Below are 27306 nucleotides of genomic sequence, written 5' to 3' on the forward strand. Positions count from 1 at the left end.
AAGCCCAGATGCTAAGGCCAACGGCAGGGAAAACTAGAGCGGAGTCCCCGAGGGCATCACTGAGCACTAGAACCAAGGCCGACAGCTGCCTATGTATCCACTTCTCAAGAGAGAGAAAAACAGTCTTCGTTAAAATTATTAACCTATTGGGGCCCCTGGGCGGCTCTGTCGGTTGAGCACACGACTTCGCCTCAGGTCATGATCTCACGGTTTGTGGGTTCGAGCCCCGCGTCGGGCTCTGTGCTGACAGCTCAGGGCCTGGAGCCTGCTTCGGATTCTGACTCCCTCTCTCTCTGCCCCTGCCCTGTTCACGTTGTCTCTGTCTCTCAAAAATAAATAAATGTAGAAAAAAAATTAAAAATAATTAGTAACCTATTGTGTACTAACAGACCAATGTATTTACTTAATATAGCAATATGGGGCCTCACCTGCTCACAGCTGTTCCTGCTTTCCCACAAACCAAGTGGCAAGCAAGGAAAGTTCTCATTTCTTGAGATTTATCCAAAGATGTATTGTCCTCAAGTACAATGAACAGGCCTCTTCCCATTTCACACTACCGTGATCCCCTGGAATTTACCAATTTATAAGTTCTGTGGACTCACTCTCCAGAAATGCCCAGGCCTAACAGTTCTGCCACCCTCCTGCAGCATGAGTGGGTCCCCCAGAGCTGCTGCTGATCTGGGGCTGACAGCACGGAGTCTGCTTGGGATTCTCTCTGCCCTTTACCAGCTTGCGTTTTCTCTCCCAAATAATAAACATAAAAAGTGCAGAAAGACCCCCCCCACCCTTCTCTGAGTCCTTTGTGGGCAATGTCTAGTTACCTCCACAAATACCTTGTTCTGCTAGATACCCCTATCTGAAGTGAGTTCAGCAACAGAGTAAGTCACATCAAGTGTTGAGTAAACGATGTGCTGTTACCCAAACACTTTCCTCTCCAGGTGTGAAAATGGGGAAGTACAGAGATCAGCTGGGGTGTCATACTTCCCTGTCTGAACGTGGTCTCCAAACTGGGGAACTGAAGGGGTGTAGACAGCAAGGGACACTTCCAAACAGCAAGCTTGGATGAACCTGCCAAACACGGTCTCAACCAGAAGGTCACCCAGTTTTTTCTTTTTTTTTTTTTTTTTTAAAGATTTTAAGTAACCTTCACACCCAATGTGGGACTTGAACTCACAACCCTAAGGACCAAGAGTTGCATGCTCCTTTGACTGAGCCAGCCAGGCGCTCCTCACCCAATTTTTCTAAACAAGTCTGTATTACGGCTTTTTTATCCCAAAGTTAACGTGTTGACCTTATGGACAAATTTTGGTCATGTCAATCCCATAACATATACCCGTCTCTCGAAAAGATGCAATTTTTAAAAAAATTATTCTTTCGGGGCACCCGGGTGGCTCAGTCAGTTGAGCGTCTGACTTAGGCTCAGGTCATGTTCTCACGGTCTGTGGGTTCGAGCCCCGCGTCGGGCTCTGTACTGACAGCTCAGAGCCTGGAGCCTGCTTTGGATTGTGTCTCCCCCTCTCTCCCTGCCCCTTCCCCACTCACACTCTCTCTCTTGCTCTCAAAAGTAAACATTAAAAACCTTTTTCTTTAATTTACTTTTTAATTTTTTTAATGTTTATTTATTTTTGAGACAGAGAGAGACTGAGCATGAATGGGGGAGGGTCAGAGAGAGAGGGAGACACAGAATCAGAAGCAGGCTCCAGGCTCTGAGCTGTCAGCACAGAGCCCGATGCGGGGCTCGAACTCACAGACTGTGAGATCAGGACCTGAGCCGAAGTCTGAAGCTCAACCGACTGAGCCACCCAGGCGCCCCTAAAACACTTTTTTAAAAAAATTATTCTTTTTTTTTTTTTTAAAAATTTTTTTTTTTTTTTCCAACGTTTATTTATTTTTGGGACAGAGAGAGACAGAGCATGAACGGGCGAGGGGCAGAGAGAGAGGGAGACACAGAATCGGAAACAGGCTCCAGGCTCTGAGCCATCAGCCCAGAGCCCGACGCGGGGCTCGAACTCACAGACCGCGAGATCGTGACCTGGCTGAAGTCGGACGCTTAACCGACTGCGCCACCCAGGCGCCCCAAAAAAATTATTCTTTTAAGTAATGTCTACACCCAACACAGGGCTCAAACTTATAACCCGAGATCAAGAGTCACATGCTCTACGACTGAGCCAGCCAGGCCCCCCAGAAAGATGCAATTTTTTAACTTTTTGTTTGCACCTGCACAGGGCTTAGCAATGAACCTGGGGCTCCCTGCTGACAGCCTCCAGAAGCGGGGCCTCTGCCCGAGGGCGCAGGGGAGATGAACACAACCCGTGCCCTGAACCGGCTTGCTCTTCATCTCTAATCTTGAAGCAAGTGATTCCTATCAGCCCGGTTGTCTCCTCTGAAGCCAATTTTCCTGGCCCCGTGGGTTTTCCTGTGCATTTTCTGGCCCTTTCGGTCCCAAGGAGGCAGAAGACGCATCGGTGTCCCTCCTCTGTGCCCCCAGGCCAGCTGCTGGGTCGGCTGCTCATCCACCGACAGCTGTGGCAGCTTCGGAAGCCTGAGCGCTAAACCCCAGGGGCTAAGACGGTCCAGCGGCTGCAAGAACAGCAAAACCGTGCAAGACTCTTCTGGTAAGACCGTGTTTTAATTGCCCATGACACAGATACATCACATAATGGCTCACAGTTTAAGACTGAAGAAAAACTGGGGCGCCTGGGTGGCGCAGTCGGTTAAGCGTCCGACTTCAACCAGGTCACGATCTCACGGTCCGTGAGTTCGAGCCCCGCGTCGGGCTCTGGGCTGATGGCTCAGAGCCTGGAGCCTGTTTCCGATTCTGTGTCTCCCTCTCTCTCTGCCCCTCGCCCGTTCATGCTCTGTCTCTCTCTGTCCCAAAAATAAATAAACGTTGAAAAAAAAAAATTTAATAAAAAAAAAAGACTGAAGAAAAACAGATGAAAATGAGTTTGTGAACCCTTGATTTTAACTAAGCTTCCTGCAAAAAGAAAACCAGGGGTTAGAATCGTTTCAAAAGCGTGTCTTCGAAACTAGCACCTTTCACCATCTTTCTTTTATTCGTTCTGCCGTGATACAACTGAAGAGGCCTGTAAATACCCCCCTGGTCTCAAGTAACAGTTTTCTGAGAGCAAAAATGTCACTTTCTGTGTGCAGTGAAAGCCGGCATTTGGATGGGCTGGACCGGGTGGACAGGCTGGAACACTGGCTTCTTTCTCATCTCAGACAGTGTTTTCACCGCAGGAAGCAGCTGATTCCTTTTGATGATCTGTAAGGCCAGCTGGGTGTTACCTATAAAAACACTTCCCATTAACGAAGCAGCATAAACACCATCACGCACAAAGCGAGCCATCAGCAGCGTGCAAGGGAGCCAAAGGTGGTCCAGGAGAGCAGCAGTCTGCCGCCGTTGCTGCACCCTGAAGCCACATAACACATGTGTCCCATCCCCACAAACTGATTTCAGAGACACGGGGTGCGCCCTGGGCAAGAGCCCCACAGTGATTCTAAGATACAGCCCAGCTTGAGAACTGGTCTCCGAAGGTAGACTGCATGGAAGAGGGCTCTGGGACCAGTGGGCCAGCCCTAATCACACCTTTCGGGAAGCCAAGGCCAGCTGGGTACCAGGCACTTAAATGCTGGCAAAAGCTATAAAAAGAAAGGAACCATGTAAGGATTCCCACGATCAAAAGGAGACACGACTTAGAACTCTTAGTATGTCTGTTTCAGGTCTCCTCTCGGCTTCACGCTGTCTTCTATAGGGCCTGCAGCCGTTCTTCCCAGAAGCCACGTCCTCAAGGGTTGTATGTGCTCAGAGGTATGGCCTGGATTTAGGTTTGGATGATTCCGGCAAAACTGGCTCAGTGTAAAACTCACTACTGACATCTATGTTCCAAATGCTACAGTGTACAACTCTTAGCAACTGGCATCCTGACTCATGTTCTCACTTCATTTGGGCTGCCTGAGAGAAAGGTTCATTAGCAGGGATTAAACCATAATTAGCTGTCAGAAAGCTATGCTTCCCTGCCTTTTCACAGATTAAAAAAAGAAGCAGATATGGCTAACTCGCAAGAAGCAGGAATTTGTAAGACACCAAAAACTCCCTAGCTTCGGTTTTTTTTCCCTAGAAGAACTTGATGGGTAATATGTTCAAGGAAGGCCGAGTTTCAAATTCAAAGAGATAAACCAGATACCAAAAACCTGGGGCTCTTTGAAAGGGTCCAGTCCTAATTAGGGAGAAGACGGACTTACCATTTTGCAGCTCCAGGTAGACTGCCAGTAAGATGGCTTCAGGGGGCACCTCCTTAGGGTGGATCATCGAAGCCGCCTTTGCTCAAAACAGAAAAGACCCCCATGAAAAACCAACCGCTTGAGACAAACTCCAAGGAATGCCGAGAGAAGGAAAAAAAAAGCCTACCAATGGCAAGTTAGCAAACTTGTGCAGCTCCTTCTCACAGCAGCTCCTAGGAGCTACTACACTTCTGCTCTGACATCTGTCCTTGTCCCTACAGATTCAACTACACCTGTAATTTTTAGTTCGATGATTTTCCTTACCTAGGAATTCCTTTTCAAAAATATTTTTTTTAACATTTTATTTATTTTTGAGAGAGAGAGAGAACAAGTGGGAGAGGGGCAGAGAGAGAGGGAGACACAGAATCCGAAGCAGGCTCCAGGCTCCGAGCCGTCAGCACAGAGCCTGACGCGGGGCTCGAACCCACAGACCGTGAGATCATGACCTGAGCCGAAGTCGGCCGTTCAACCAACTGAGCCACCCAGGCGCCCCCATCATGAATTCTTAATAGGGGAATGCTTTTCTTTCCTCGTGGTTTTTGCCTGCTTGGGGTTTTTCTCCCATGTCTTGACTCTATTTGGTTTTAAGAAGGATGTCAGACATTTCTCATTCTACACTCCAGTCACTCACTGGTGCAGGTCTGTTGGTGGCTTTCACTCTAGACATCGTTGCATTTATATTCAAATGTGCATGTCCATTTGTGTTCCTAAGTAACAGCTCAGTATCGTAGGCCCCAAGTTCCCAACCTAAGCGGTAAGAACTCAAACTAAAAAGAAAAAGTTGGTGACACAGGGGCAGCCAGGTGGCTCAGCTGGTTAAGCATCCGACTCTAGATTTCAGTTCAGGTCACGATCTCATGGTTCATCAGTCTGAGCCCTGTGTTGGGCTCTGTGCTGACAGTGTGGAGTCTGCTTGGGATTCTCTCTCTCCCTCTCTCTCTGCCTCTCCACAACACTCGCTCTCGGGGGGGGGGGGGGGGGGGGAGGGGGGACACCAAAAACTTGGAAACAAGCATACCACTAAGCATTTTCGATGTCCTCATTCTTGAGGACTGAAATAGCACAACTTTGTCAAATAAAATAATTTAAGCAACACGCTGTCCTTTTCTGGACCTGAGGGTCACATCTCCAGCTAGCAGTTTCTCCCTGACCAGTCTTGAGAAAGGACGCCGGGCTTGCTCTGGGTCAGCCGTGCCGAGACCAGAGGTCTATTTCCTCAGGCTGGGCCTCTCTGGGCTGCAGCCCTTTCCCCACCCGCACTATCAACTCACATTTCCCCATCCAGTCTCTGGTGCTCTGGTGCCAGGCTGCTCTGCCTGCTCCCTGATCGGAAAGTGCACTCGTACAAACGCTTCCTGACCAGACATGGGCGTGCGGCTAAGACACGGACCCATCCTGAGAACCACAGGCGTGCAAACGGCTGACCAGTAATCCAAACAGATTTCCCCAAATGCTAGGGAGAGAGGAGAGCGAATGCACCGTGGATACACAGAGAAAAATAGGTTTCTGGGGAACGGAGAGCTTCGGGGAGGCGCCCGCCTCAGTCCTCTCTCTCTCAGAATGGAATCGGAGAAGCAGAAAATGGGGAGACAGGACTCGCAGGCCCAGCTGTAGAGATGGGAGACGTCTGGGGGACCAGAAGCTTGCACAAGGTCAGCTCCTGGCAGCCCCAGGAGAAATCTCGGGTGAGCAGGGACTCGCACCCAGGGCACACGACCTAAGTTCCTCACGAGTCAAGCAGGGAGGCTTTTGTTCCTCTCACCACCTCCCTGAGGGGCAACCACTCAGTTCAGGAAACAGAGTTCACACTTCGGGCCAAGCCTCATACGGGCAAGAGCCTCTTCACAGCATGCTGTGGGTGCTGCAACGTCCACTTTGCCTCCAGGTGGCTAGTTACCGCAGGTCATTTATCGTTCTCTGCATGGACTACAGTTTGCAGCTTTCCCGCAGGTATGAGAATTCACAGCAGCAATTTTATGAGACTTGATGGTGCTGTGCTTACTGGCCGTTCAGAAAGGCTAGTGGTGGGCAGGGACCCTCGGAACCATCTGCGCAGAGCACGGCCCTGCCCTCCCAGGCAGGGCGGGCCTCCAATTAACACAGGTTCAGGCACTGGATTAACCTAAACCCCAAGGGACCAAAACAACCCCCGCCCCTTCAGACCCAGAGCCAGCCCTGACCCATCTGCCTCTCCCAGCATGGCAGCCGCCTTGGCCACCTGCTGCACGAGAACCTGAGCTAGACTGTGCACTCTGCAACTTGGATCAAAGGCCCTGTTTGCTCCAGCCACTGGGGTCCATGGGCACTCTCAGAAGGGTTGTGAAATACCCTGGCCCGGCCACTAAGAGCAGTGAGTTTTTCAACTCCTTCCCCGTCAACTTGTGTGACTCAACTTCGAGATGACAGCACACACGTTTCCCTGGACAGTCCCATCACTTAACTTTTCTGATTTGGGATCAGAAGTGCCGACGAGACGCCACTAAGTTAACTAAATATCACTCTTGGCTATTTTGGCACGGTAAGGTTCTTCAATGCTATACACAATATGGTGGACTTCCTAGGAAATTTCCAGGAGCCACCATTATCTCTGGAGAACAGGTTCAGTTTCAATGTCAGTTCCCCCGACAAGCATACAGGGACGTGGGCCCTCTCACGTGCTGCTGGTGAATATACCATTTGGCACAAACTCTCTGTATTTGAAGTCTTAGAATTCTGCATTGCTCTGACCTTGCAATTCCCTTCTTAGGCAGGGTCGTGGCATGCCTACCTGTTTACTGTCTTATTCCCGTGGCCTACTGAGAAGTAAGTGCTCAGACACTTGCTGAATGATTATCCTTTTGAGGAATTACCCCTTTCTGAGTCTGTGACATCCCTCTGGAGCTGCCACTGGTGATACATCTTCCCCTTCTATAGGTAAGGGTCCGTGACTCATCCGGGGATGGGCGGGAATCCTAAAGAGGCTCAATCAAAACCTTCCCGGGGTCCTAGTGATGACGCACCATCTCAGCGGTAGGATTCAGGGGTGCATTTCAGGGACAGGCTGCCAGCTCTCGGTCTGAAGTCTCTTGCTTTAGTGCTCCAGCCCCACAGTTCGTACCCTGCCACCATGACCAGTCTCTGCAGCTTCTAGCGTGTCCTTCGACAGCTCTTTTATGCACATACAAAAGGTCCTTTCACTTAGCAAGTCTCGGATATGTCATCATTTTGGAACACAGAGTTTACAGCTGCATGTGTTCGGCTATATGGATGCACCATTATTCAGATGATCCCTTATTTACACTGGTTTCCAGTCTTTTGAAATTTTAATTATTAAAACCATCAGGAAGAACTCTCCAGTAAATGCCTAGTTCATTTTCAATAGCTGATCGGTTGTTTACCTCGCAAGGGTATTTTTAAGCTTGGGAAAGTAATATTCTGATTTTTAACAAACTGACCAGAGCCTCAAACTCAGCAACAAGACCCACAGACTGCAAACCTTTCGCTGGCCTCACCTGGTGCAGACACTTTCGAGCCTTGTCGTATTCGCTCCGCAGACAGTAGGCGCTGCCGAGATTGAACAGCATCACGGTCCTGGCAGAGGTGACGGAACTGGGGTAGCACTGGGGAGCCCGCTTCCCAGCTGGGGAAAAAGAGCGCGGACCGTGCTGAAGAGGCCAGGGCAAGGGCAAGGGCAAGAGTGCCACCCAATCGACCGCCCCAGCGGCTGCGCAGAATAGAGCGCAGCCCTATTTTTAGGCTGACAAATGAAGGACACAGAAGGCTTGAGTCTACATCTTTGGGATGTGAGCCAGGCTACTTTAAGTATTTACGAAACTTCTTACTCACAGGATTCCATTGCTTCATTTTCACCTTTGTCCGATCCTACAAAGACAAGAAAACAAACCTGAGGGCGTAGGACAACACAGCGTATTTTCTAGAAACCTAGTCTGTTTATGAAATGGAAAATCCACTCTATCGAAGCAATCTCTCAGTATGTTGCGGGAGGCTCTACCGGAGGGTACCAGCAGGTAGCCCCCCCCCCCATGCCTGCTTCCTTAAAAACTTAGCCATGATTTAAAACTCACTTTTGAATGCTTTCTACTTTTCCCTGGACTGCTGAATCCCTCCAAAGAGAAAAATACAGTATGAGACTCAAAACAAATCGTTCTAGAGGTGCCTGGGTGGCTCAGTCGGTTAAGTGTTAGATTCTTTTTTTTTTCTTTTTTTAATGTTTTTAATGTTTATTTATTTCTGAGAGACAGAGAGAGAGAGAGAGAGAGAGCGAGCGAGCAGGGGAGGGGCAGAGAGAGAGGAGACACAGAATCCAAAGCAGGCTCCAGGCCCTGAGCTGTTGGCACAGAGCCCAACGCGGGGCTCAAACTCTTGCACTGAGATCATGACCTGAGCTGAAGTCAAACGCTCAAGCCACTGAGCCAGCCAGGTGCCCCTAAGTGTCAGATTCTTGATAATGCCTCAGGTTGATATCTTGCAGGCTGCAGGATCAAGCCCCGGGGTTGGGCTTTGCACTGAGCGTGAAGCCTGCTCGGGGTTCTCTCTCCCTCTGTGCCCGGCTCCCATTCATGCACACACGCTCTCTCAAAATAAATACACACAAACGTTTCAAAACAAAACAAATTTTTCTAATACTACCATGCTTTCAAAAGTGAAAACTGATTTAAAAGAGTCTCTCTTTTCTTTTTGGTAAGTACTCTCTACATCCAACACGGGGCTCGAACTCATGACCCCGAGATCAGAGTTGCACGTTCTACCAACTAAGCCAGCCAGGCACCCCTCTATAATGAGCATTTAGACCATATGATAATCAACTCCCAGATCTACCCAGCAAACAATTACTACAAAGTAAGTACAGCCAAATTTGTAGACGGCCAACCTAAAATCTCCTTCCTTTTCCAACTGTGCCCTTAAATTTCCACACATCCTGAGTTACAACAGGAAGGGCGTGGAAATGGTGACCAGTTCTGACCAAATGTGTCCTCACGAACCTTGGTCCTGTTCATTTGAAGAGATGCCCAAGGAAACATCAGTGACATTCTCGGGGTTCAAGTGAGTAATGGCATCAGATATCCTGTCCAGAGAGATGAGGGCTTCTGCAGCATATAAATGGCCCAAAAACCTAAATGAAATAAACAGATCACATACACACGACACCCAGTGTATAACAAGCTTTGGTGTACATATGCTTCATGCATTTCACGTCTATAAATGGATTAATTAAGGGCTAAATTTTATCTCTTTATAAAAGTATCTTAAAATATACAACAATTGTTTATATTAGCTAAGCTGGAACAAATGACATGTGTCGATTCAGAAAGCAGCTGACAACAGGCAAACATACTGTTCTGTTTATGCAGAAAGTAACATCAACATGAAGCTCTGTTTTAGAATGCAGTTCTAAAACAGCAGCTCGGTCGAAGGATGAAGCCATCAGGCTCTGCTGCTGGACGGGTCCAGAGACAGCGGAGGGCCAGACTGGACTGAGACCAGATGCGGGTTGGACCAACTATACTTCTATTCCAAAGGTCTCCTGCTTTGTCCAATCTATTTTATGCCCACTGACGTCAGGATGGATACATATCCTCCTGGCTTACAACAGCCTGCTTCTTCCAGTCCTTTGCTTACAAGATGATTTTTCCCTACGGTCACCTGATTGGTTTTTCAAAAATAAAACAGGATTAGATATTTTACACGCTTGCTGAAAATCTTAATGATTTTTTCTACACGAGAACAAAACAAAACTTTTATGGATTTAAAGTTCTCCAAGTTTGGTCCCACGTTTCTATATCCAGTCACTATTCCCACCCCCTCAGAGATGGCTCTCCATCCCACCAGACAGTGTCCTGGGCTGGGCATACCCACTGCTCCCCAGTGGCCTTGCCTTCTTGGGCAAGCCTGGCCTCATCCCCACAAGCCAATATCTACTCCTCTTCTTTTTTTAAAGATTTACTTACTTAGGATTTTATTTTTAAAGTAATCTCTACATCTATGATGGGGCTTGAACTCACAACACCAAGATCAAGAGTTGCAGACTCCACTGACTGAACCAGTCAGGGCCCCCCCCCCATATTTTTTTAAATATTTTTACTTACTTAATTTATTTAATCTCTATGCCCAACTCCTTTTAAATGGTTAGCTCAGGTCTCACCTACTATAGCTAGCCTGCCCCAACTGAATCTGTCCCCATGAATCTCAAGCCCTGCAATTTTAGGCTTTTTTCAATATAATCTATTTAGGGATTTTTTAATATGCATTAACTACTCAAGAGCTCTTTAATTTTTTATTAAGGAATTTCTTCTAAGTACCAGGAGCTGCAATGACTTTTTACTTTGCTTCTCCACCAAATACTCTAATAGAACAGACAAGTTTTTAAAAAATCAGTAACTTCAATTATATTTTGAAATAAGATAATTTGAAGTTTTTCTTTAGTATCCACAAGCCAGTAATCATTGCAAAACACAAACACATATATCTAAGGAACTAGTTCAAATTGTTTTCTGTGAATCTACTTCAAGACATTTTCCGTTTTTAGCCAAATGCAACGCCTTCGTGACACCCGGAGCCAAGAAACCTTTGACTACGTGTCCAGAAAACAATAAGGAGTGAGGGGGGTCGAGCTGCTGAGCTGCCAGATGCAGAACGAGCTACCTGTCTTTACTGGGAAGACAGACAGTGATCTCGCTGTTCACTAAGAAACCAACACTCAGGAAAGGAGAGTTAAGAGAATCAAAAAAGAAATGACCAGACATGGCTTGGCCAATCCCCTAAAAGTTGACACATGAACTTCGAAACCCTCCAACAGAGGGCACGAACCTACTTGGGATTTATCTGAGAATAGGGACCACAATGTCAACCCAAGAATTTTAAGCAGCAGTGAGGACTTGGGTCTCATTTCTGTGGAAAAGAAAAACAGAACACCGCTCTCGCTCTCGCGCTGGCCGAGCGCATCACAGCCACAGCCTGAGTGCTGGATCGTGGCGATGGCTGTGGCAGCAGACTGGGCTCGCTGGGACTTCGCTGGGGCTTCACGGAGCTGGGCGACGGAGCCTCCCCTCAGTGGGAGCCCGCCTGCCTCCAGCTGGAACTCAGGCTCCCTCCCGGCCTGGTCGCTGGATGAGGTTTTCTTGCAGAAGGGCAGCTGTCTTAGGTCTGAATTGTGACAGTCTCTTACCTCACCGGATGCTCTCTTATTTTTATTTTTATTTTTATTTTTTGAAATACAAACGTGTGTTTGGGGAACACTGGCCTGAAACAGCCTTAATCGATGTTAATCTTAGATGCTTGTATACAGCAATACGTTTTCTTGAAGACAAAAATAATTAAACCTTAGCAGAATTATTCCTCAGAGTACGATCTCACAATTCTAAGCACTGCACATTATAAACAAGACCACTAAAAAGCAAGAGTAAGTAATTATATTTTGGAGATCGTAAGTATTCACCCACAGGATGAATGAGAAAAACAACTGTCCTAATGGTATGCAGAGCATTTGTGGCTTTGAGTGAGTAAAAGCCACATACAAAGATTCAGAGGACGTTGCTTCTCATTCAATTTCCATAAAAGGAAAGATGTGCTTTAGCAAATTTTAGAATGACAATGACACTACTAGTGAAGAGGCCTCTGCGGAGTTTGAATAAAACTCCTGTACTCAGAATGCTTGTTGGCCCCTTTAAACCGCAGTCCTTGCATCATATTTATCCCGTTGAAGAAACTCCTTTTTGTGTGGGTCTTCTCCCTGAGGACGCCCTTTATCTTGGGGACCAATATGTGGACACGCGCTCCAGACAGGCCCAGCAGCGGACAGGAGACACTGTGCAGTTCCCACTTCCTGACGCTCTGTCCAGCAAACGCTATCGCTGTTAATCCTTGAGGTACAAGGGAAAAGAGCCTAACGCAGAATTACCAAATTAATGCTTCAATCAGTTGCCTTGTCTAGATAACATATATCCCACCGAGGGGGCAAAAAGCAGCAATATGCACCAAAAACTAATGAAAACCTCCACACAAAACAAACCCGGACGCACAGGGCAAGCCACACTTACTTAAGGGATCCTGACAGCTTGGGCTGCTGAAGAAGTTTATCTGCGTGATTCAAAGCCATAAGGTTATCACCTAAAGCCAGAGCCACGTAAGCACTGCAGGCAAGTATGGAGCATCTGGAACACAAAAGGGAAGGGCTGAAAACCTGAGTTACAAAATTGACAGCAGCTGTATTTGTTATTAAATAGGAAAGAAGGTTCTGATTATAGCTGTGACAATCTGGAAAGGAGGAAGCCACAGGTAAGCGTTAGGATGATGGAGAAACTATCATCTAAGGCACGGTGTGCGGCTATTTACCTAAATCATCTGTAGCTTCCACCCAGCTGACTCCCATCTCTAACAAAATAACCAAAAGAGATACAATATATATTTTGCCTGTCAAAAAAATAATGCAGTTACGGGCCTAGTGAGAACTTACTTCCCACAGAACATTTAACATCCTGGAAATACAGTTACAGAAGCAGATCTTATTTTTTCAAACCTATTTCCTGAAGAAATACAATTAAGTTACTAACAAATCCACTTAGCTTCCTGTAAAGTGTTCCTCTCTGAGCCTGTTAAGTCTACAGTTCTCCCTAAGCAACGGTATCAAGAGTAACTAAAAGAATTTCATTCGCCTACACACTTTGTGAATATTCAAGAAAGAAATCAGGCTGAAAAGCTACATGTGAAGATAAGAAAATTCAGCTTACACTGATTTTGCTAAGTTGGGCTGGAAAGCTAAATTTCTATTCGGTTTTCTACTTAACGGGCAGCTCATTTACAGCGGGTCTAGCCAAGGACTTGGCAGTAATAGATCACTTGAATGTTAAACAACCGCTCTAAAAAGCAATCTTAAAATAAACCCCTGTCAAGTAGAAATGAGGTCTGAATGGCCAACCACAAGGGAACCAACGAAGATACAGGGTTTTGAGCTATGTTTACAAATTACAGTACATATGTGTATCATTAAGTGCATTCGGGTTGTGATTTCAGTCTAAGCAAAATGTAACCGCTGCACCACCGCAGTTTTCTAGTAATCTGAAATCCTCTGACTAGAAACGGCCCTTCTGAAAGCACAGTGGGGCAAATCCAGAAGTGGTCTGCTGTTTCCGCTTCACTGGATGACTCCTGGTTTCTGGAACCTTGGAAACTTGTCCACTGAAGGCAAAGTGCTCCCTCGGCATCGAAGAACACAGAAAGGTAGACTGGTCCCAGAGGAAACGCAAGGAAATGGACATTTACAGCCTTAAGCCACAATGGTAGGGCTGAAAGAGTGCCTAATGCGATCCCTTGTTTTATGAAGGTAGAAACTGAAATCCAAAGTCATTAAATATATTCCCTAGCTTAGAGTGTGTGACTTGAGTCGGGACTAGTATTGATCCCCAATTCACCGCCCTTCCCATCCGATCACATTGGTACTGTATCAGTTCACAGGACAGCCTACAGATAAAACAGAAAGGAAGGATTATGTTACGATTTTTCTAATGCATGTGTACCTATGCACACATAGGTACTCAAACTCGTTTTTTTAAAAGGGAAGAAAACAGGGGTGCCTGGCTGGCTCAGTCAGTAGAGCATGTGACTCTTGATCTCAGGGCTGTGAATTCAAGCCCCACATTGGGCATGGAGCCTACTTAAAAAAAAAATAATAAAATAAAATAAAATAACAAAATATAAATAAAATAAAATGGAAGAGGGGCGCCTGGGTGGCGCAGTCGGTTAAGCGTCCGACTTCAGCCAGGTCACGATCTCGCGGTCCGTGAGTTCGAGCCCCGCGTCAGGCTCTGGGCTGATGGCTCAGAGCCTGGAGCCTGTTTCCGATTCTGTGTCTCCCTCTCTCTCTCTGCCCCTCCCCCGTTCATGCTCTGTCTCTGTCGCAAAAATAAATAAACGTTGAAAAAAAAATTTAAAAAAAAAATAAATAAATAAAATGGAAGCAACCAATGTACTCCAAACATCAGAAGTTTCAATTTTCTAACTGAACTCCTAACTTAAAATCTGAACCCTGTTCACAGAAAAGAGCGAAAGCAGGCAAGGAGTGTCATTCTCAAAGGGATATGTCTGTGTTTCCAGGAGCTGTCTCGACCAGCCAGGCTGCTCTGTGGCCACAGCCCCTGGGCAACATCCCCTTCCTCATGGGCCCAGAGGAGGGAGACCTTGGCTAGTTCTCTCCCCTGTGCACAAGCTCCTCAGTGCCTAGCTCTGTCCTGAGATTAAGGGGGACTTAATTTCCTCTTTTGGCTTATTTGTAGTTTTCACTTTATTGTTTTTTAAAAATTTGCCGTGAGAAAATTTTGCTTTAGCTTTGTTTATTTTGAGAGAAAGACAGCGCAAGTGGTGGTGGTGGGGGGGGATGGCAGAGAGAGAGACAGAGAGAGAGAGAGAGAGGGAGGGAGAGAGGGAGGGAGAGAGGGAGGGAGAGAGGGAGGGAGAGAATATCCCAAGCAGGCTCGGCGTTGCCAGCACCGAGAGCCAGAACTCACAAAATCGGGAGATCACGACCTGAGACGAAGCCAAGAGTCAAGACGCCTCACTGACTGAGCCACCCAGGCGCCCTGTAGTTTCCATTTTAAAATGGCAACGAATACTCATTCACTAGCCAGGTACGTATGTACTGCTGATGAAGACAAACGGCTGTTAAGGCCTGAGTCTCCATCTCCAGAGGCCCAAGGCCTCCCATGGGCTTAGGGCCTATACGAATGACCATCACAAAGTTTCATGTCCATTTTCTTTCATGACTTGGCCGAAGGTCAGGGCAAAACATAAGCTCCTTAAAAGCAGAAGCCCACTATCTTTTGTCTCCTGTCCAGAGACTACCGCAACTCCTCAGCATCTGTGCAGGCGGTGTCTAACAGGTGAGGCCACAGCTTTCAGTGTTTTTTCTGACTCAGGCACCCAGACCTCTACCTGTCCTGCTGGGAGGCTGCCTCGAGGACAAAGCTCCCTCAGGGGAATGTCCCGCAAGCTGTGGGGCCTGGCGTCCGGGATGGCCACACCTCGGGGCGGGCTTGCTGGGAAAAGCCTGCCCCAGCCTCTCCCGACAGTGGGGGGCTATTACTGCTCCAGCCCCCTGTCAAGCCCACTTTGGGTCCAGAAATCAGTCATGTAAGACTGCAGCAGGTTCCTGTTACCCAGGAAGTCCAAACTGCAGTCATGTACCAGGTACAATGTGGTTTCCTCAACTTTTACCTCTTCTCCCAGAAGGTATCGTGTCAAATCACAACGACGATCTTTCTTGTCAAAAATACTCATGTATGTGAACGTGGAACTCTGTGGGCTGGCATTCTGATCAAGAGCTGTCAGGACTAAGCAAGCATCACTGCACGAAACTCAAGCCAACATTTATGGCTCCTCTTTCCTCGGTGCCTCACAATCTGCCCCAGCTTCTCATCCTCCTCCTTTCATCCTCCTTTGCCTCTTAGGAGTCAACACTCCACTGTGCGTAATTCCTGCAGGGCTCTAACACTGACAACACACACAGCTCGGTGTACCAAGCCCCTGGAGAACTCACTTTACTTTTGAGAGCTGCTACTTAAAATACCGAGCCCCCCCCACCCCACCCCTACCCCACTGCTTCCTCGAGTCACTGTCCAATCTGCTTTACCAAGCACTCAGTGGATCTGACAGGTCACCAGACTGGAAGAACTATACCTCAAGGGAAGAGACACAGAGCTTCTCCCGGCCCCTCTCCCCCTCCCACGGAGGGTCTGACACAAGCCCACATTCTCTCTCCTCTGCATGCTGGAGGAGCTCGTTCTGGGTCCACAGACCGTCAACCCTCGGAAAGGAGAGAACAAAAAAGACAAGAAAAGAGAAAGGAAAGAAATGGGGGTGAGGACTTTCCTTAAAGCACCAAATTACAGCAACAAGCCATGTAAGACTGGGCATCAAAATCTGCCAAGCCACACACACTGTGAGTGAAATGAATGTAAAACAAATGTCTGAAATCGTTTAACCCTTATTAAGAGAGGCTAAAATGGGGGTAAACTTACTCACCATTTGTCAAAGGAAAATACATTTACAAAGCAATCTTATAGCTAACATTGTTTGAAAAATTGGCCCCAAAAAATCCAATGAAGAGGGGCGCCTGGGTGGCTCAGCTGGTTGAACGTCTGACTCTTGATTTCAGCTCAGGTCACGATTTCACGGTTTGTGAGCTCGAGTCCTGCATCAGGCTCTGCACTGACAGCACGGAGCCTGCTTGGGATTCTGCCTCCCTCTCTCTCTGCTCCTCTACTGCCCGTGCTTGCTCTCTCTCAAAAATAAATAGACAAACATTAAACACACAAAAAATCCAACACAGAATTTCTTCTGGGTCACCTTGGGTGGCTCAGTCGGTTGAGTGTCCAACTTTGACTTAGCTCATGATCTCACGGTTTGTGAGTTCGAGACCTGCATCGGGCTCGGTCAGCACAGTGCCAGCTTCGGATCCTCTGGCCCCACCTTCTGCCCCTTCCCGGCTTGCATACTCTCTTTCTCAAAAATAAACAAACATTAAAAAAATACAAACGGGAGCACCTGGGTGGCTCAGTCGGTTAAGCGTCTAACTTTGGCTCAGTTCATGATCTTGTAGTCTGTGAGTTCGAGCTCCGCATCGGGCTCTGTGCTGACAGCTCGGAGCCTGGAGCCTGCTTCGGATTCTGTGTCTCCCTCTCCCTCTGCCCCTCCCCAACTTGTGCTCTGTCTCACTCTGTCTCTCAAAAATAAATAAATGTTAAAAAAAAAAATAAAAAAGGATTTCTTCCAAGCTGATTATGGTACTAGATTTTATAATTAAAAAAAAAAAAAAAATAATAATAATGAGGGCGCCTGGCTGGCTCAGTTGGTAGGTCACACAACTCTTGATCTTGGGGTCATGAGTTTGAGCCCGACTATGCGTATGGAGCCTACTTAAAAAAAAAAAAAAATCTTTCAAACTATTTCCATGTATTTACAATAATCTCCAAAATGTTAAACTTTTCAACTCTCAAATCTTAAGAAAATTTAAGAGTTAAATAAGTTTTTCACTTCATGTCTTCCATAAACATTTTGCTTTCTAATAACAGTTTTCTGCCAAAAAGCTTACTCACACACCCCAAATCCAAAACAAACAGAAGCCCAGCACAAAGAAGCTGAAAAAAGGTTTTTTCAACCAAATCTACCATCCCAAAGGACCCAGTCCTAGCCTAGGCAGCAAATAAGATTCCTGAAGTCACAGACACAGCATTTTATGCACAGGACCTGAAGACCACCCAACCCCATTCGCTTACTTGCTAAAAAAGAACAGTAAGGCCTAGAGGGGTTAAATGATTTGTTAAATGGCTCGGTGGCCCTATGGGGCTTCCACAGAATGGCAGACGACCGAAGAATCATCCGAACCCTGCTGATAATGCGAAAGAAATGTCACACAGGCATATTCCTTCTTTGGTAGAGTTGATTCTAAATGGACACATTTCAGTAAGGACCACATACTCGGTTGTAAGAGCACCAAGAGGTTCAAAAGATTATCAGCCATAATTCCGTTTCAGGTAGGTCTCATGAGCTAGAATATAACCACTGGACTAAAACCGAAAACAAATAGGATTCTTTTTTTGTTTGTTTATTTATTTATTGTGAGAGAAAGAGAGAGTGTACAAGTGGTAGGTAGGTAGGTAGGTAGGTAGGTAGGTAGGTAGAGAGAGAGAGAGAGAGAGAGAGAATCCCAAGCAGGCTCCATACAGTCAACATGGAGTCCAATGCGGGCTTGAACCCACGAACCCGGAGACCACGACCTGAGCCAAAGTCAGATGCTTAACTGACTGAGCCATCTAAGCACCCCAAAATTGGATTAAGTACACTAGAACTGTCTGTCATATTTATGTTATTAAGCATTTGTTTGATTCATCTTTTTCCCATAAAAGCTGGGTCTTAAGAGGTCCCTTTTAACTGAATGGGAAATCACTCACTTAGTATCAGAGTCTAAATGAACTCATTAAAGTTCCTTAATTTATACTTGTTAAATAACTGGGCTTAATTAAATTTGATCTGAGCACTTTCTTTTTATCCATTTTTATAGTTTCTTAAAAAAAAAAGACAAATTGAAATTTCACTTTTATTTTGTATGCTGTAATTAAAATTTTCTCATACAGACATTTCCCATGTGGGCCCCCAAATTATTTCCTATTATTTTTCAGTTCTGTTACACTTTTTTCCCCAAGTTCTAGACAGATTCCATTTTAGTTTCAGAAATTAAAGGTTCAGCTAATATCACAATCTCAGAATGAATAACAAAGATGCCCTATTAAATGCAGACTCAGTACATACCCAAGACTGCTATTAAACCACTAAGCAATAATGAAATGTTGGTATGTGACTGATCATATGAACTTACTTCTTTACTCTTAGTAACATATTAGTATGCAAAAGAATTAAGCTGAGACCTTACCTCTTATCATATGTAAGTTAACTCAAAATGGATCAAAGACCTAAATGTAACAGCCAAAACTATAAAAGTCTTAGAGGAAAACATAGGGGTAAACCAACATGACCTTGGACTTGGTAAAGGATTCTGAGATATGACACAGAAAGCATGATCAAAGAAAAAAAAATAGGTAAGTTGAGTATCATTGAAATGAAAAACTTTTACCTCAATTCTATTTTTTTTAACCTCAATTAAAATGAAAAACTTTTGTGATTCAAAAGCTACCTTCAAAAAAGTGAGAAGACAACCCACAGAATGGGAAAAAATATTTGTAAATCACGTATCTGATAAGGGTCTTGTGTCTGGAATACGTAAAGAACTCTTACAAGTCAACAATAAAAGGGTAATAACCCAATTACAAAATAGGCAAAGGATGTGCATGAACATTTCTCCCAGGAAGATACACAAATGCCCAACGAGCACATGACAAGAAGCTCAATATCATTAGTCTTCAGGGAAAGGCAAAACTAACCCACCTCGAGACGCCAGTTCACACCCACAACAATGTGCAATCAAACTGCGGGCAAATAACAAGTGCTGGTGAGGATGTGAACAAACTGGAATCCTCACACACTGTTGGTGGGATTATAAAATGGTACGACCCTTTTAGGAAACAGTCTGGCAATTGCTCAGATGAGAAACAGAATTACTATGTGACCTGGCAATTCTACTTCTAGGTAAATATCCAAGAAAGGTAAAAACATACGCCTACACAGAAATTTGTACACAAATGCAGAGAGCAGCATTATTCACAATAGCTTTAAGACAAATAATCCAGGGGTGCCTGGCTGGCTCAGTTGGTAGAGCACATGACTCTCGATCTCAGGGTTTTAAGTTTGAGCCCCACGTTGGGTGTGGAGATTACTTAAAAATAAAGAAATAAAAAAAATCTTAAAAACAGACAAATAATCCAAATGTCTTCCAATGGATGAATGGATAAATAAGGTATATCCATATGATGAAATATTATTCAGCAATAAAAACGACTATGGTACATGCTACGACTTGGATGAACCCTGAAAACATTATCCTAAGTGAAAGAAGCCAGTCATAAAAGCCCATATATTATTTTGATTCCACTCATATGAATGTCCAGAACAGAAAAATCCATAGAGTTAGAAGGTACATTAATGAGGGCTGGGGAGCAGACTGGGGGCAGAGGAAGGACAGTGAAAAGGGTGCCTGGGTTCTTTCTGAGGTGATAAAGTGTTCTAAAAGTGACTGTCGTGATGGTTGCAAAACTCTGTGAATATACTAAAAACCACTGGATTGTAAATTTTAAAAGGGCAAATAGTATGATTTTTGAGTTATATCTCAATAAATCCATTTTTAAAATGTAAGGTAAAGGGCACCTGGGTGGCTCAGTCAGTTAAACATCTGACTCTTGATCTCGGCTCAGGTCACGACTGGGCTCTATGCTGACAGTGTGGAGCCTACTTGGGACTCTCTCTCCCTCTCTCTCTGCCTCTCTCAAAATAAACAAACTTAACAAAAATGAAAAAAAAAACATAACGTATCAGTAGACAGTAAATGTTTGGCTGTTTTGCTTTTTGTTTTAAATTAGAAAGATTAAAAGAAAAGAATGCCTTTATAACTAATTGTTTACAAGAAAATCATGATCTCTCAAATGCATGTGGAAACATTAATATTTCAATCACAGCAGAGAGCCAAAATATCAATCCTGCACAACTGTCTTCATTCTAAGATTCATTTGGACATTAGGCCTTTTAAAGACAAAAATGTCAGACTTTAAGCTGTATTACAAAGATGTAATCATCAAGACAGGATGGTACTGGCACAAAAACAGACACTCAGATCAATGGAACAGAATAGAGAACCCGGAAATGGACCCACAAACGTATGGCCAACGAATCTTTGACAAAGCAGGAAAGAATATCCAATGCAATAAAAACAGTCTCTTCAGTAAGTGGTGCTGGGAAAACCAGACAGCGACATGCAGAAAAATGAACCTAGACCACTTTCTTACACCAGTCACAAAAATAAATTCAAAATGGATGAAAGACCTAAACGTAAGACAGGAAGCCATCAAAATCCTCAAGGAGAAAGCAGGCAAAAACCTCTTTGATCTTGGCCACAGCAACTTCTTACTCAACATGTCTCCGGAGGCAAGGGAAACCAAAGCAAAAATGAACTACTGGGACCTCATCAAAATTAAAAGCTTCTGCACAGCGAAGGAAACAATCAGCAAAAATAAAAGGCAACTGACGGAATGGGAGAAGACATTTGCAAACGACATATGAGATAAAGGGTTAGTATCCAAAATCTACAAAGAACTTATCAAACTCAACACCCAAAAAACAAATAATCCAGTGAAGACATGGGCAAAAGATGTGAATAGACACTTCTCCAGAAAAGACATCCAGATGGCCAACTGACACATGAAAAAATGCTCAACATCACTCATCATCAGGGAAATAGAAATCAAAACCACAATGAAATACCACCTCACACCTGTCAGAATGGCTAACAATAACTCAGGCACCAACAGATGTTGGCGAGGATGTGGAGAAAGAGGATCTCTTTTGCATTGTTGGTGGAAATGCAAGCTGGTGCAGCCACTCTGGAAAACAGTATGGAGGTTCCTCAAAAAATTAAAAATAGAACTACCCTACGACCCAGCAATTGTACTACTAGGTATTTATTTATCCAGGGGATACAGGTGTGCTGTTTTGAAGGGGCGCATGCACCCCCATGTTTATAGCAGCACTATCCACAACAGCCAAAGTATGGAAAGAGCCCAGATGTCCATTGACGGATGAATGGATAAAGAAGATGTGGTATATACACACAATGGAGTATTACTCGGCAACCAAAAAGAATGAAATCTTGCCATTTGCAACTATATGGATGGAACTGGAGGGTATTATGCTAAGTGAAATTAGTCAGAGAAAGACAAAAATCATACGACTTCATTCATACGAGGACTTTAAGAGACAAAACAAATGGACATAAGGGAAGGGGAAAAAAGTAACATAAAAACAGGGAGGGGGACAAAACATAAGAGAGTCTTAAATATGGAGAACAAATGGAGGGTTAATGGAAGGGTTGTGGGAGAGGGATGGGCTAAATGGGTTAAGAGGCATTAAGGAATCTACTCCTAAAATCATTGTTGCACTATATGCTAACAGACTTGGATGTAAATTAAAAAAAAAAAAAAAAAAATGGGGCGCCTGGGTGGCTCAGTCAGTTAAGCGGCTGACTTCGGCTCAGGTCATGATCTCGCCGTCTGTGAGTTCGAGCCCCGCGTCGGGCTCTGTGCTGACAGCTCAGAGCCTGGAGCCTGTTTCAGATTCTGTGTCTCCCTCTCTCTGACCCTCCCCCATTCATGCTCTGTCTCTGTCTCAAAAATAAATAAACGTTAAAAAAAAAAAAATTAAAAAAAAAATGTTTTTGAGATATTCAGCTAAAATAAACGGCACGTGAGGAAGCTGGCATAGAAACAGTATTACATATTTGTGAAAACCATGTGTGAACAAATAAAAAACTTCAAACACAGTTCCGAAACCTCAGAGCAGCACTGTCCAACAGAAATGTAATTGGAGCAGGGAATATACTTTTAAATTTTCTAATAGACTGGGTGGCTCAGTCGGTTGAGCATCCGACTTCGGCTCAGGTCATGATCTCGCGGTCCGTGAGTTCGAGCCCCACGTCGGGCTCTGTGGTGACCGCTCAGAGCCTGGAGCCTGCTTCAGATTCTGCGTCTCCCTCTCTCTCTGACCCTCCCCCATTCATGCTCTGTCTCTCTCTCTCTCAAAAATAAATAAACATTAAAAAAAATTTTTTTAAAAATAGATAAATTTTCTAATAGAAACATTAAAGAAGGTAGAAGAAACAGGTGAAATTAGTTTTAACATATTTAAAATAACCCAATATACATAAAATATCATTTCAACATGTAATGTAAAAAAAGTTGCTGACACATTTTACGCAGTGTTGGCAGTGAGTTTCGAAATCCCTGGCATCACACATTAAACAGTGCGCCTTCCACGTGCTTGGTAGAGATGTGGGAATGGCTGTGCCACCCCGTACCACAACTGTAGGGTCTACGGAGTACGTGGCAAGAATTCTCTTTTCGTTAAGAAACTGAGCTTTCCATGACATGCCAGAATGCGGAACTGACCAGGTATGAATCATTACTGGTTATATTTCCCAACATCATATATGCAGAATTGTATTACTTTTTGCAAAATTTCAAAATACCTTAACGTTTTAGTTTTTTTTTCAGTCATCTCTACCCCCAATGTGGGGCTTGAACTCAGAACCCCAAGATGAAAGTCACATGCTCTACTGACTTAACCTAACCCATGTGCCTCAAAACCTTAAAATTTTAAGAGCGATTAATTTATATACAGCAAAATGCATAACTTTAAGGGTACAATTTGATGAGTTTGGATGTATACATGTAACCACTAGCCCAATCAAGATACAGAACATTTCTATCACCCCAGAAAGATCCTTCTAGTCAATTCTGCCCCACCACTGCTGCGATTCCTATCAACCTAAATTTGTTTTGTAGTTTTTGCCTGGCACAGAATGGCATAAATGGAACCATACAGCATGAACTTCACACTGCAGGAGAAGAAAAACAATGGTTTTTAAAAAAAATTTTAATGTTTATTTTTGAGAGAGAGAGAGAGAGAGAGAGAGATGCAGAGAGAGAGGCAGACACAGAATCGGAAGCAGGCTCCAGGCTCTGAGCTGTCAGCACAGAGCCCAAGGCAGAGCCTGAACCCACAAATCACAAGATCATGACTTCAGCTGAACACTTAACCAACTGAGCCACCCAAGCGCCGCAGAAACACAGAATGTTTTGAGATTCATTCATATTGACTTAAGTATCAATAATTTGTTGTTGATGTTTTGAGAGGAGAGAGAGAGAAAGCGAGCGGGTGCGCAAGAGTGGGCGAGAGGGACAGAGGGAGAAAGAGAATGTCAAGCAGGTTCCATGCTCAGCACGGAGCCTGACGCACAACTCAATCCCACAGCTTTGGGATCATGACCTGAGCTGAAATCAAGAGGCAGACGTGGGTGTCGGGGTGGCTCAGAGGGTTGAGCATCTGACTCTTGGTTTCGCCTCAGGTCATGATCTCCCGGGTCAGGAGATCAAGGCCCACACTGGACTCTGTGCTGCCGGTAGAGAGCCTGTGTGGACCTCTCTCTTTGCCCCTCCCCTGCTCGCACACATGAGGGTTCTCTTTCTCTCTCAAAATAAATAAACTTTCAAAAATAAACACATAAAAAAAGAGTTAGATGCTTAACCACACGAGCCACCCAGACACCCCATTAATTTGTTGTTTTTTATAGCTGAGTAGTATAAAGTGGATTACAATGTAGTTATCCATTCTCCTACTAATGGTTATCTGCACTATCTCTGGTTTTTGTCTATCATGAGTAAAGCTGCTATTACTTATTGTGCAGACAAGCTTTTATTTCCCTTGGGTAAGTACCTAGAAGTAGAGTCACCTTTTATTTGAAAATGTTGTCACCGCATTTATTTAATTTAAGGCTGTAGAACGTGTGTATGCTTTCTTAACTGGATGAAACTGATGGCTTTGCAGAGCTCTGACAGATTCAGGAACTGAACAATATTCTAACAGCGTTCATCTGAGCTTCACAATTAAACTGCCTCGTTAATTTCTGACACATTTTCCTGATTTGGGGCAAATCTGTTTTAACTGAGAGAATATTTTTCTGAAAACTATCTTAATTCTAACACAGAATCTCATAATTCCTTCAAAACAGATCTGTCTGAAACTTGGTTAGAATGAGTATCTTTTGGAACCCATCTTCATTTATATAGAAATGAAAAAAAAAGAAAGTACTCGAGAGGCTGTGAACCCATACTATAAGAAGCAGCCATTAGAACACTCATGATAATTTACTGCATATTAGTTATGCTGAAAATAGGAAATGAGGTTTTACATTGGTGTCTTGGGGATTACAGAGCACAAGGGGTCAAATAGAATAGTCCATAAAAACTAAAGTATACACTAGTCACACACTTTTCCAATCACATAAAAGAATGCAGGTCAGAAGTGGATGAAATCTCTAAGAATTCCATGATCTTAACAGCAAACCAATGGGCTCAGTGCCCTTCCTTCCACAGAGGACAGCTGGCCCCTGCCACGGAGCTGCCCTTTAACACGCCCAACTGCATTAGGAGCCTTTATAGCTTGGGAAATTACCCACAAATCTTTCACAACTCCTTCCCTGCACCATTTGTCTCCACATTACCATCACTGCTATCCTGCACAGCAGTTCTTTTTATGAATCTACCCTAAGCCTCCTTCCGTCTTGTCCCACTTCCTTTCTCCCGTCTGCTCCATGGAAAAAAAAGGTTAACAGATTCACGCAAACCCATCTTTACCTCCCTTTATGATGACGGAATTCCCCAGGGAGGCCCTCTGCCCCTTTCCACAAAAATAGGGAAGTGACGTTCTTTTCTCTAGAAATCACCAGTCCTCCCACCAGGACACGTGGAAAGCCAAGAGCTGTGCCACGAGAGGTACAAAACTCTGAGAGGAAGCAGAACACCCCACACGTACCCTTCTCTTTAATGCCACTTTAAGAATGCAAGATTAATTTACACAGCTCTGCAGCCGTTCGACCATCACGGAATAAAATACTTGTTAATCGCATGCATAAGACAACCCTAAGATTAATACAACACTCAAATAAATTTGTAAAAATTAAATCTAAAAACTGCTTAAATGCTCTCTTCATTAAGGATTCTCCTTAATTAAGAACTGTGTCCAGTGATACTGCAGCATTATTTGTAACATCAAAGACTGAAAACACTATCAACAGCTAAAAAGAATGATACATGTCATATCCATAGAATGTAATTTTATGCCCCTATTATAAAGAGTGAAACAGAGGTTTGTCCCAATACAGAGCAATCTCTAACGACACACTGTCAAATGGGAAAAGCAGGGTACAGAACAAGGTGGACACTATACAATTGTTAGTGTGCAAAATACCATAGGAATGCCTGGGTGGCTCGGTCGGTTAAGCGCTGGACTTTGGATTTTGGCTCAGATTGTGATCTCACAGGTCATGGGAGCAAGAAGCCTGCCTGGGATTCTCCCTCTCTCTCTCTGTGCCCTCCTCGACTCATGTGCATGCATGCAAGTGCACACACTCTCTCTCTCTCTCAAAATAAATGAAATAAAACTTAAAAAATCCCATATATCCTTTTGCTGACATATGACTGAGAAATCTCACCGGAAGGACATAAAAGAAACCAGTCACTGGTCATCCCTCTGGAAGATCTTGGAAACAGAGGACTGTGATGGGTCAAATTTTACTTTACACTATGTCATTTTTTTTCTTTTTAATACTTTACTTGCCCCGATGTGGGGGGCTTGAACTCATGACCCTGCGGATCAAGAGTCCATGTTCTTCCAAATAAGCCAGCCAGGCACCCCTACACCACATAACACTTTGTACTGAGATTTTTACCATACAAAATAACCTATTAAAACTAAATGAGCCCTTAGACAAACATGAAATACAGGTGGCTCCATAGAGACATCTCTAGAAGACATTAAGCAGTAATACTGGGGAAAAACAGTGTATTTTCTGGCAATAAAGTATTTTCCCAAATATCGTCCTGGCTGAACATGACAATCCACCTCTTCCCTACCAGCTCACTTTATACCAAATACAGTTTAGCTTTACATAATCTGCTTTGTTTTTACACATTTCTACTCAGGACAAAAATCTAGCACAGTGAGTTTTAGGTATACTGTTGGAATTTGTCTGCTTTTTAAAAATTCAATTTTAATTTATTCAATGGCAACCTTCTTCTGATATTTTGTTTTTGTTACAGCACTTTCACTAGTAATTTGTTACAGTACTTTTATTTTCTTGCTATCTTATCACTACAAGAGAATTCAAGAAGTTTTACTCTAAAGATTACTGAATAAAACATTTAATTATCTTTGTCAAATTAAAAAAAACAAACAAACCCCAAAACACTACTTTCAAAATGTACCTTAAATGACCAACTCCCCGTTTCTAACTAAATTTGAAATTTAAGATTTTCCTCTCTATAATCAGAGGATTAATTCTTCCCTCCTGATAATAAAACCCAGGCCAGAGAGGGCATTACTGCCAAGTGTGAATTTATGGTATACTTCAACAGAGTAAAATAAAGAGATAAAAACTTGTCGTTTAGGTGAACATGGTGCGTGGCACCCCGAGCTCACGGACAGCAATGCCCTACTGTGAACATGCTGATCTGACAACATATGATCAGAAAATGGCGTATCTTTATTTAACTGGGGGTGGGGGGGGAGGGGAGGGGAGGGAGAAGAGAGAAAATGGCACATCCGGCTGGCCAATCTTCCTCCAAAAACACTAGGTATGCCAGGAGGGGCATCACTAACATTAAGGAAATATCTTCCTTTCTTAAAGAGTTAGGAAAAAAACATATCCAGTAAGAAAATGAAAATCAGTTATTCCACCATTCAGGAATAACCACTACGAAGGTTTTGACACAGATCCTTCCCAGATTTTTTTTTTTTTTTTTTGCAAACATACAC

General features: G+C 44.3%; 1 protein-coding gene across 5 annotated transcripts in view; it reads right to left on the minus strand.

Annotated features, from left to right (window-relative positions):
• Positions 1-3033: 3033 nt before the first annotated feature.
• The window catches only part of CNOT10 (CCR4-NOT transcription complex subunit 10), a 71509-nt gene continuing 47236 nt past the window's right edge, over positions 3034-27306 (minus strand). For 3 of the 5 annotated variants that reach the window (XM_086720345.1, XM_086720342.1, XM_086720341.1), the window contains exons 14-19: positions 12321-12455; positions 9267-9397; positions 8110-8145; positions 7776-7903; positions 4246-4321; positions 3034-3288 (exon numbers count right to left, since the gene is read on the minus strand). In XM_086720345.1, coding sequence (XP_086576471.1) covers positions 3137-3288; positions 4246-4321; positions 7776-7903; positions 8110-8145; positions 9267-9397; positions 12321-12455 — 658 coding nt within the window. In that variant the 3' untranslated portion in view covers positions 3034-3136. The remainder of the gene's footprint in view (positions 3289-4245; positions 4322-7775; positions 7904-8109; positions 8146-9266; positions 9398-12320; positions 12456-27306) is intronic. The other 2 variants (XM_086720344.1, XM_086720343.1) reach the window with 1 other exon arrangement.

The sequence above is a fragment of the Puma concolor genome, chromosome C2 (genome assembly GCF_028749965.1).
Source record: "Puma concolor isolate L17-30 chromosome C2, mPumCon1.1.hap2, whole genome shotgun sequence".
In the NCBI taxonomy this organism is placed as follows: Eukaryota; Metazoa; Chordata; class Mammalia; order Carnivora; family Felidae; genus Puma; species Puma concolor.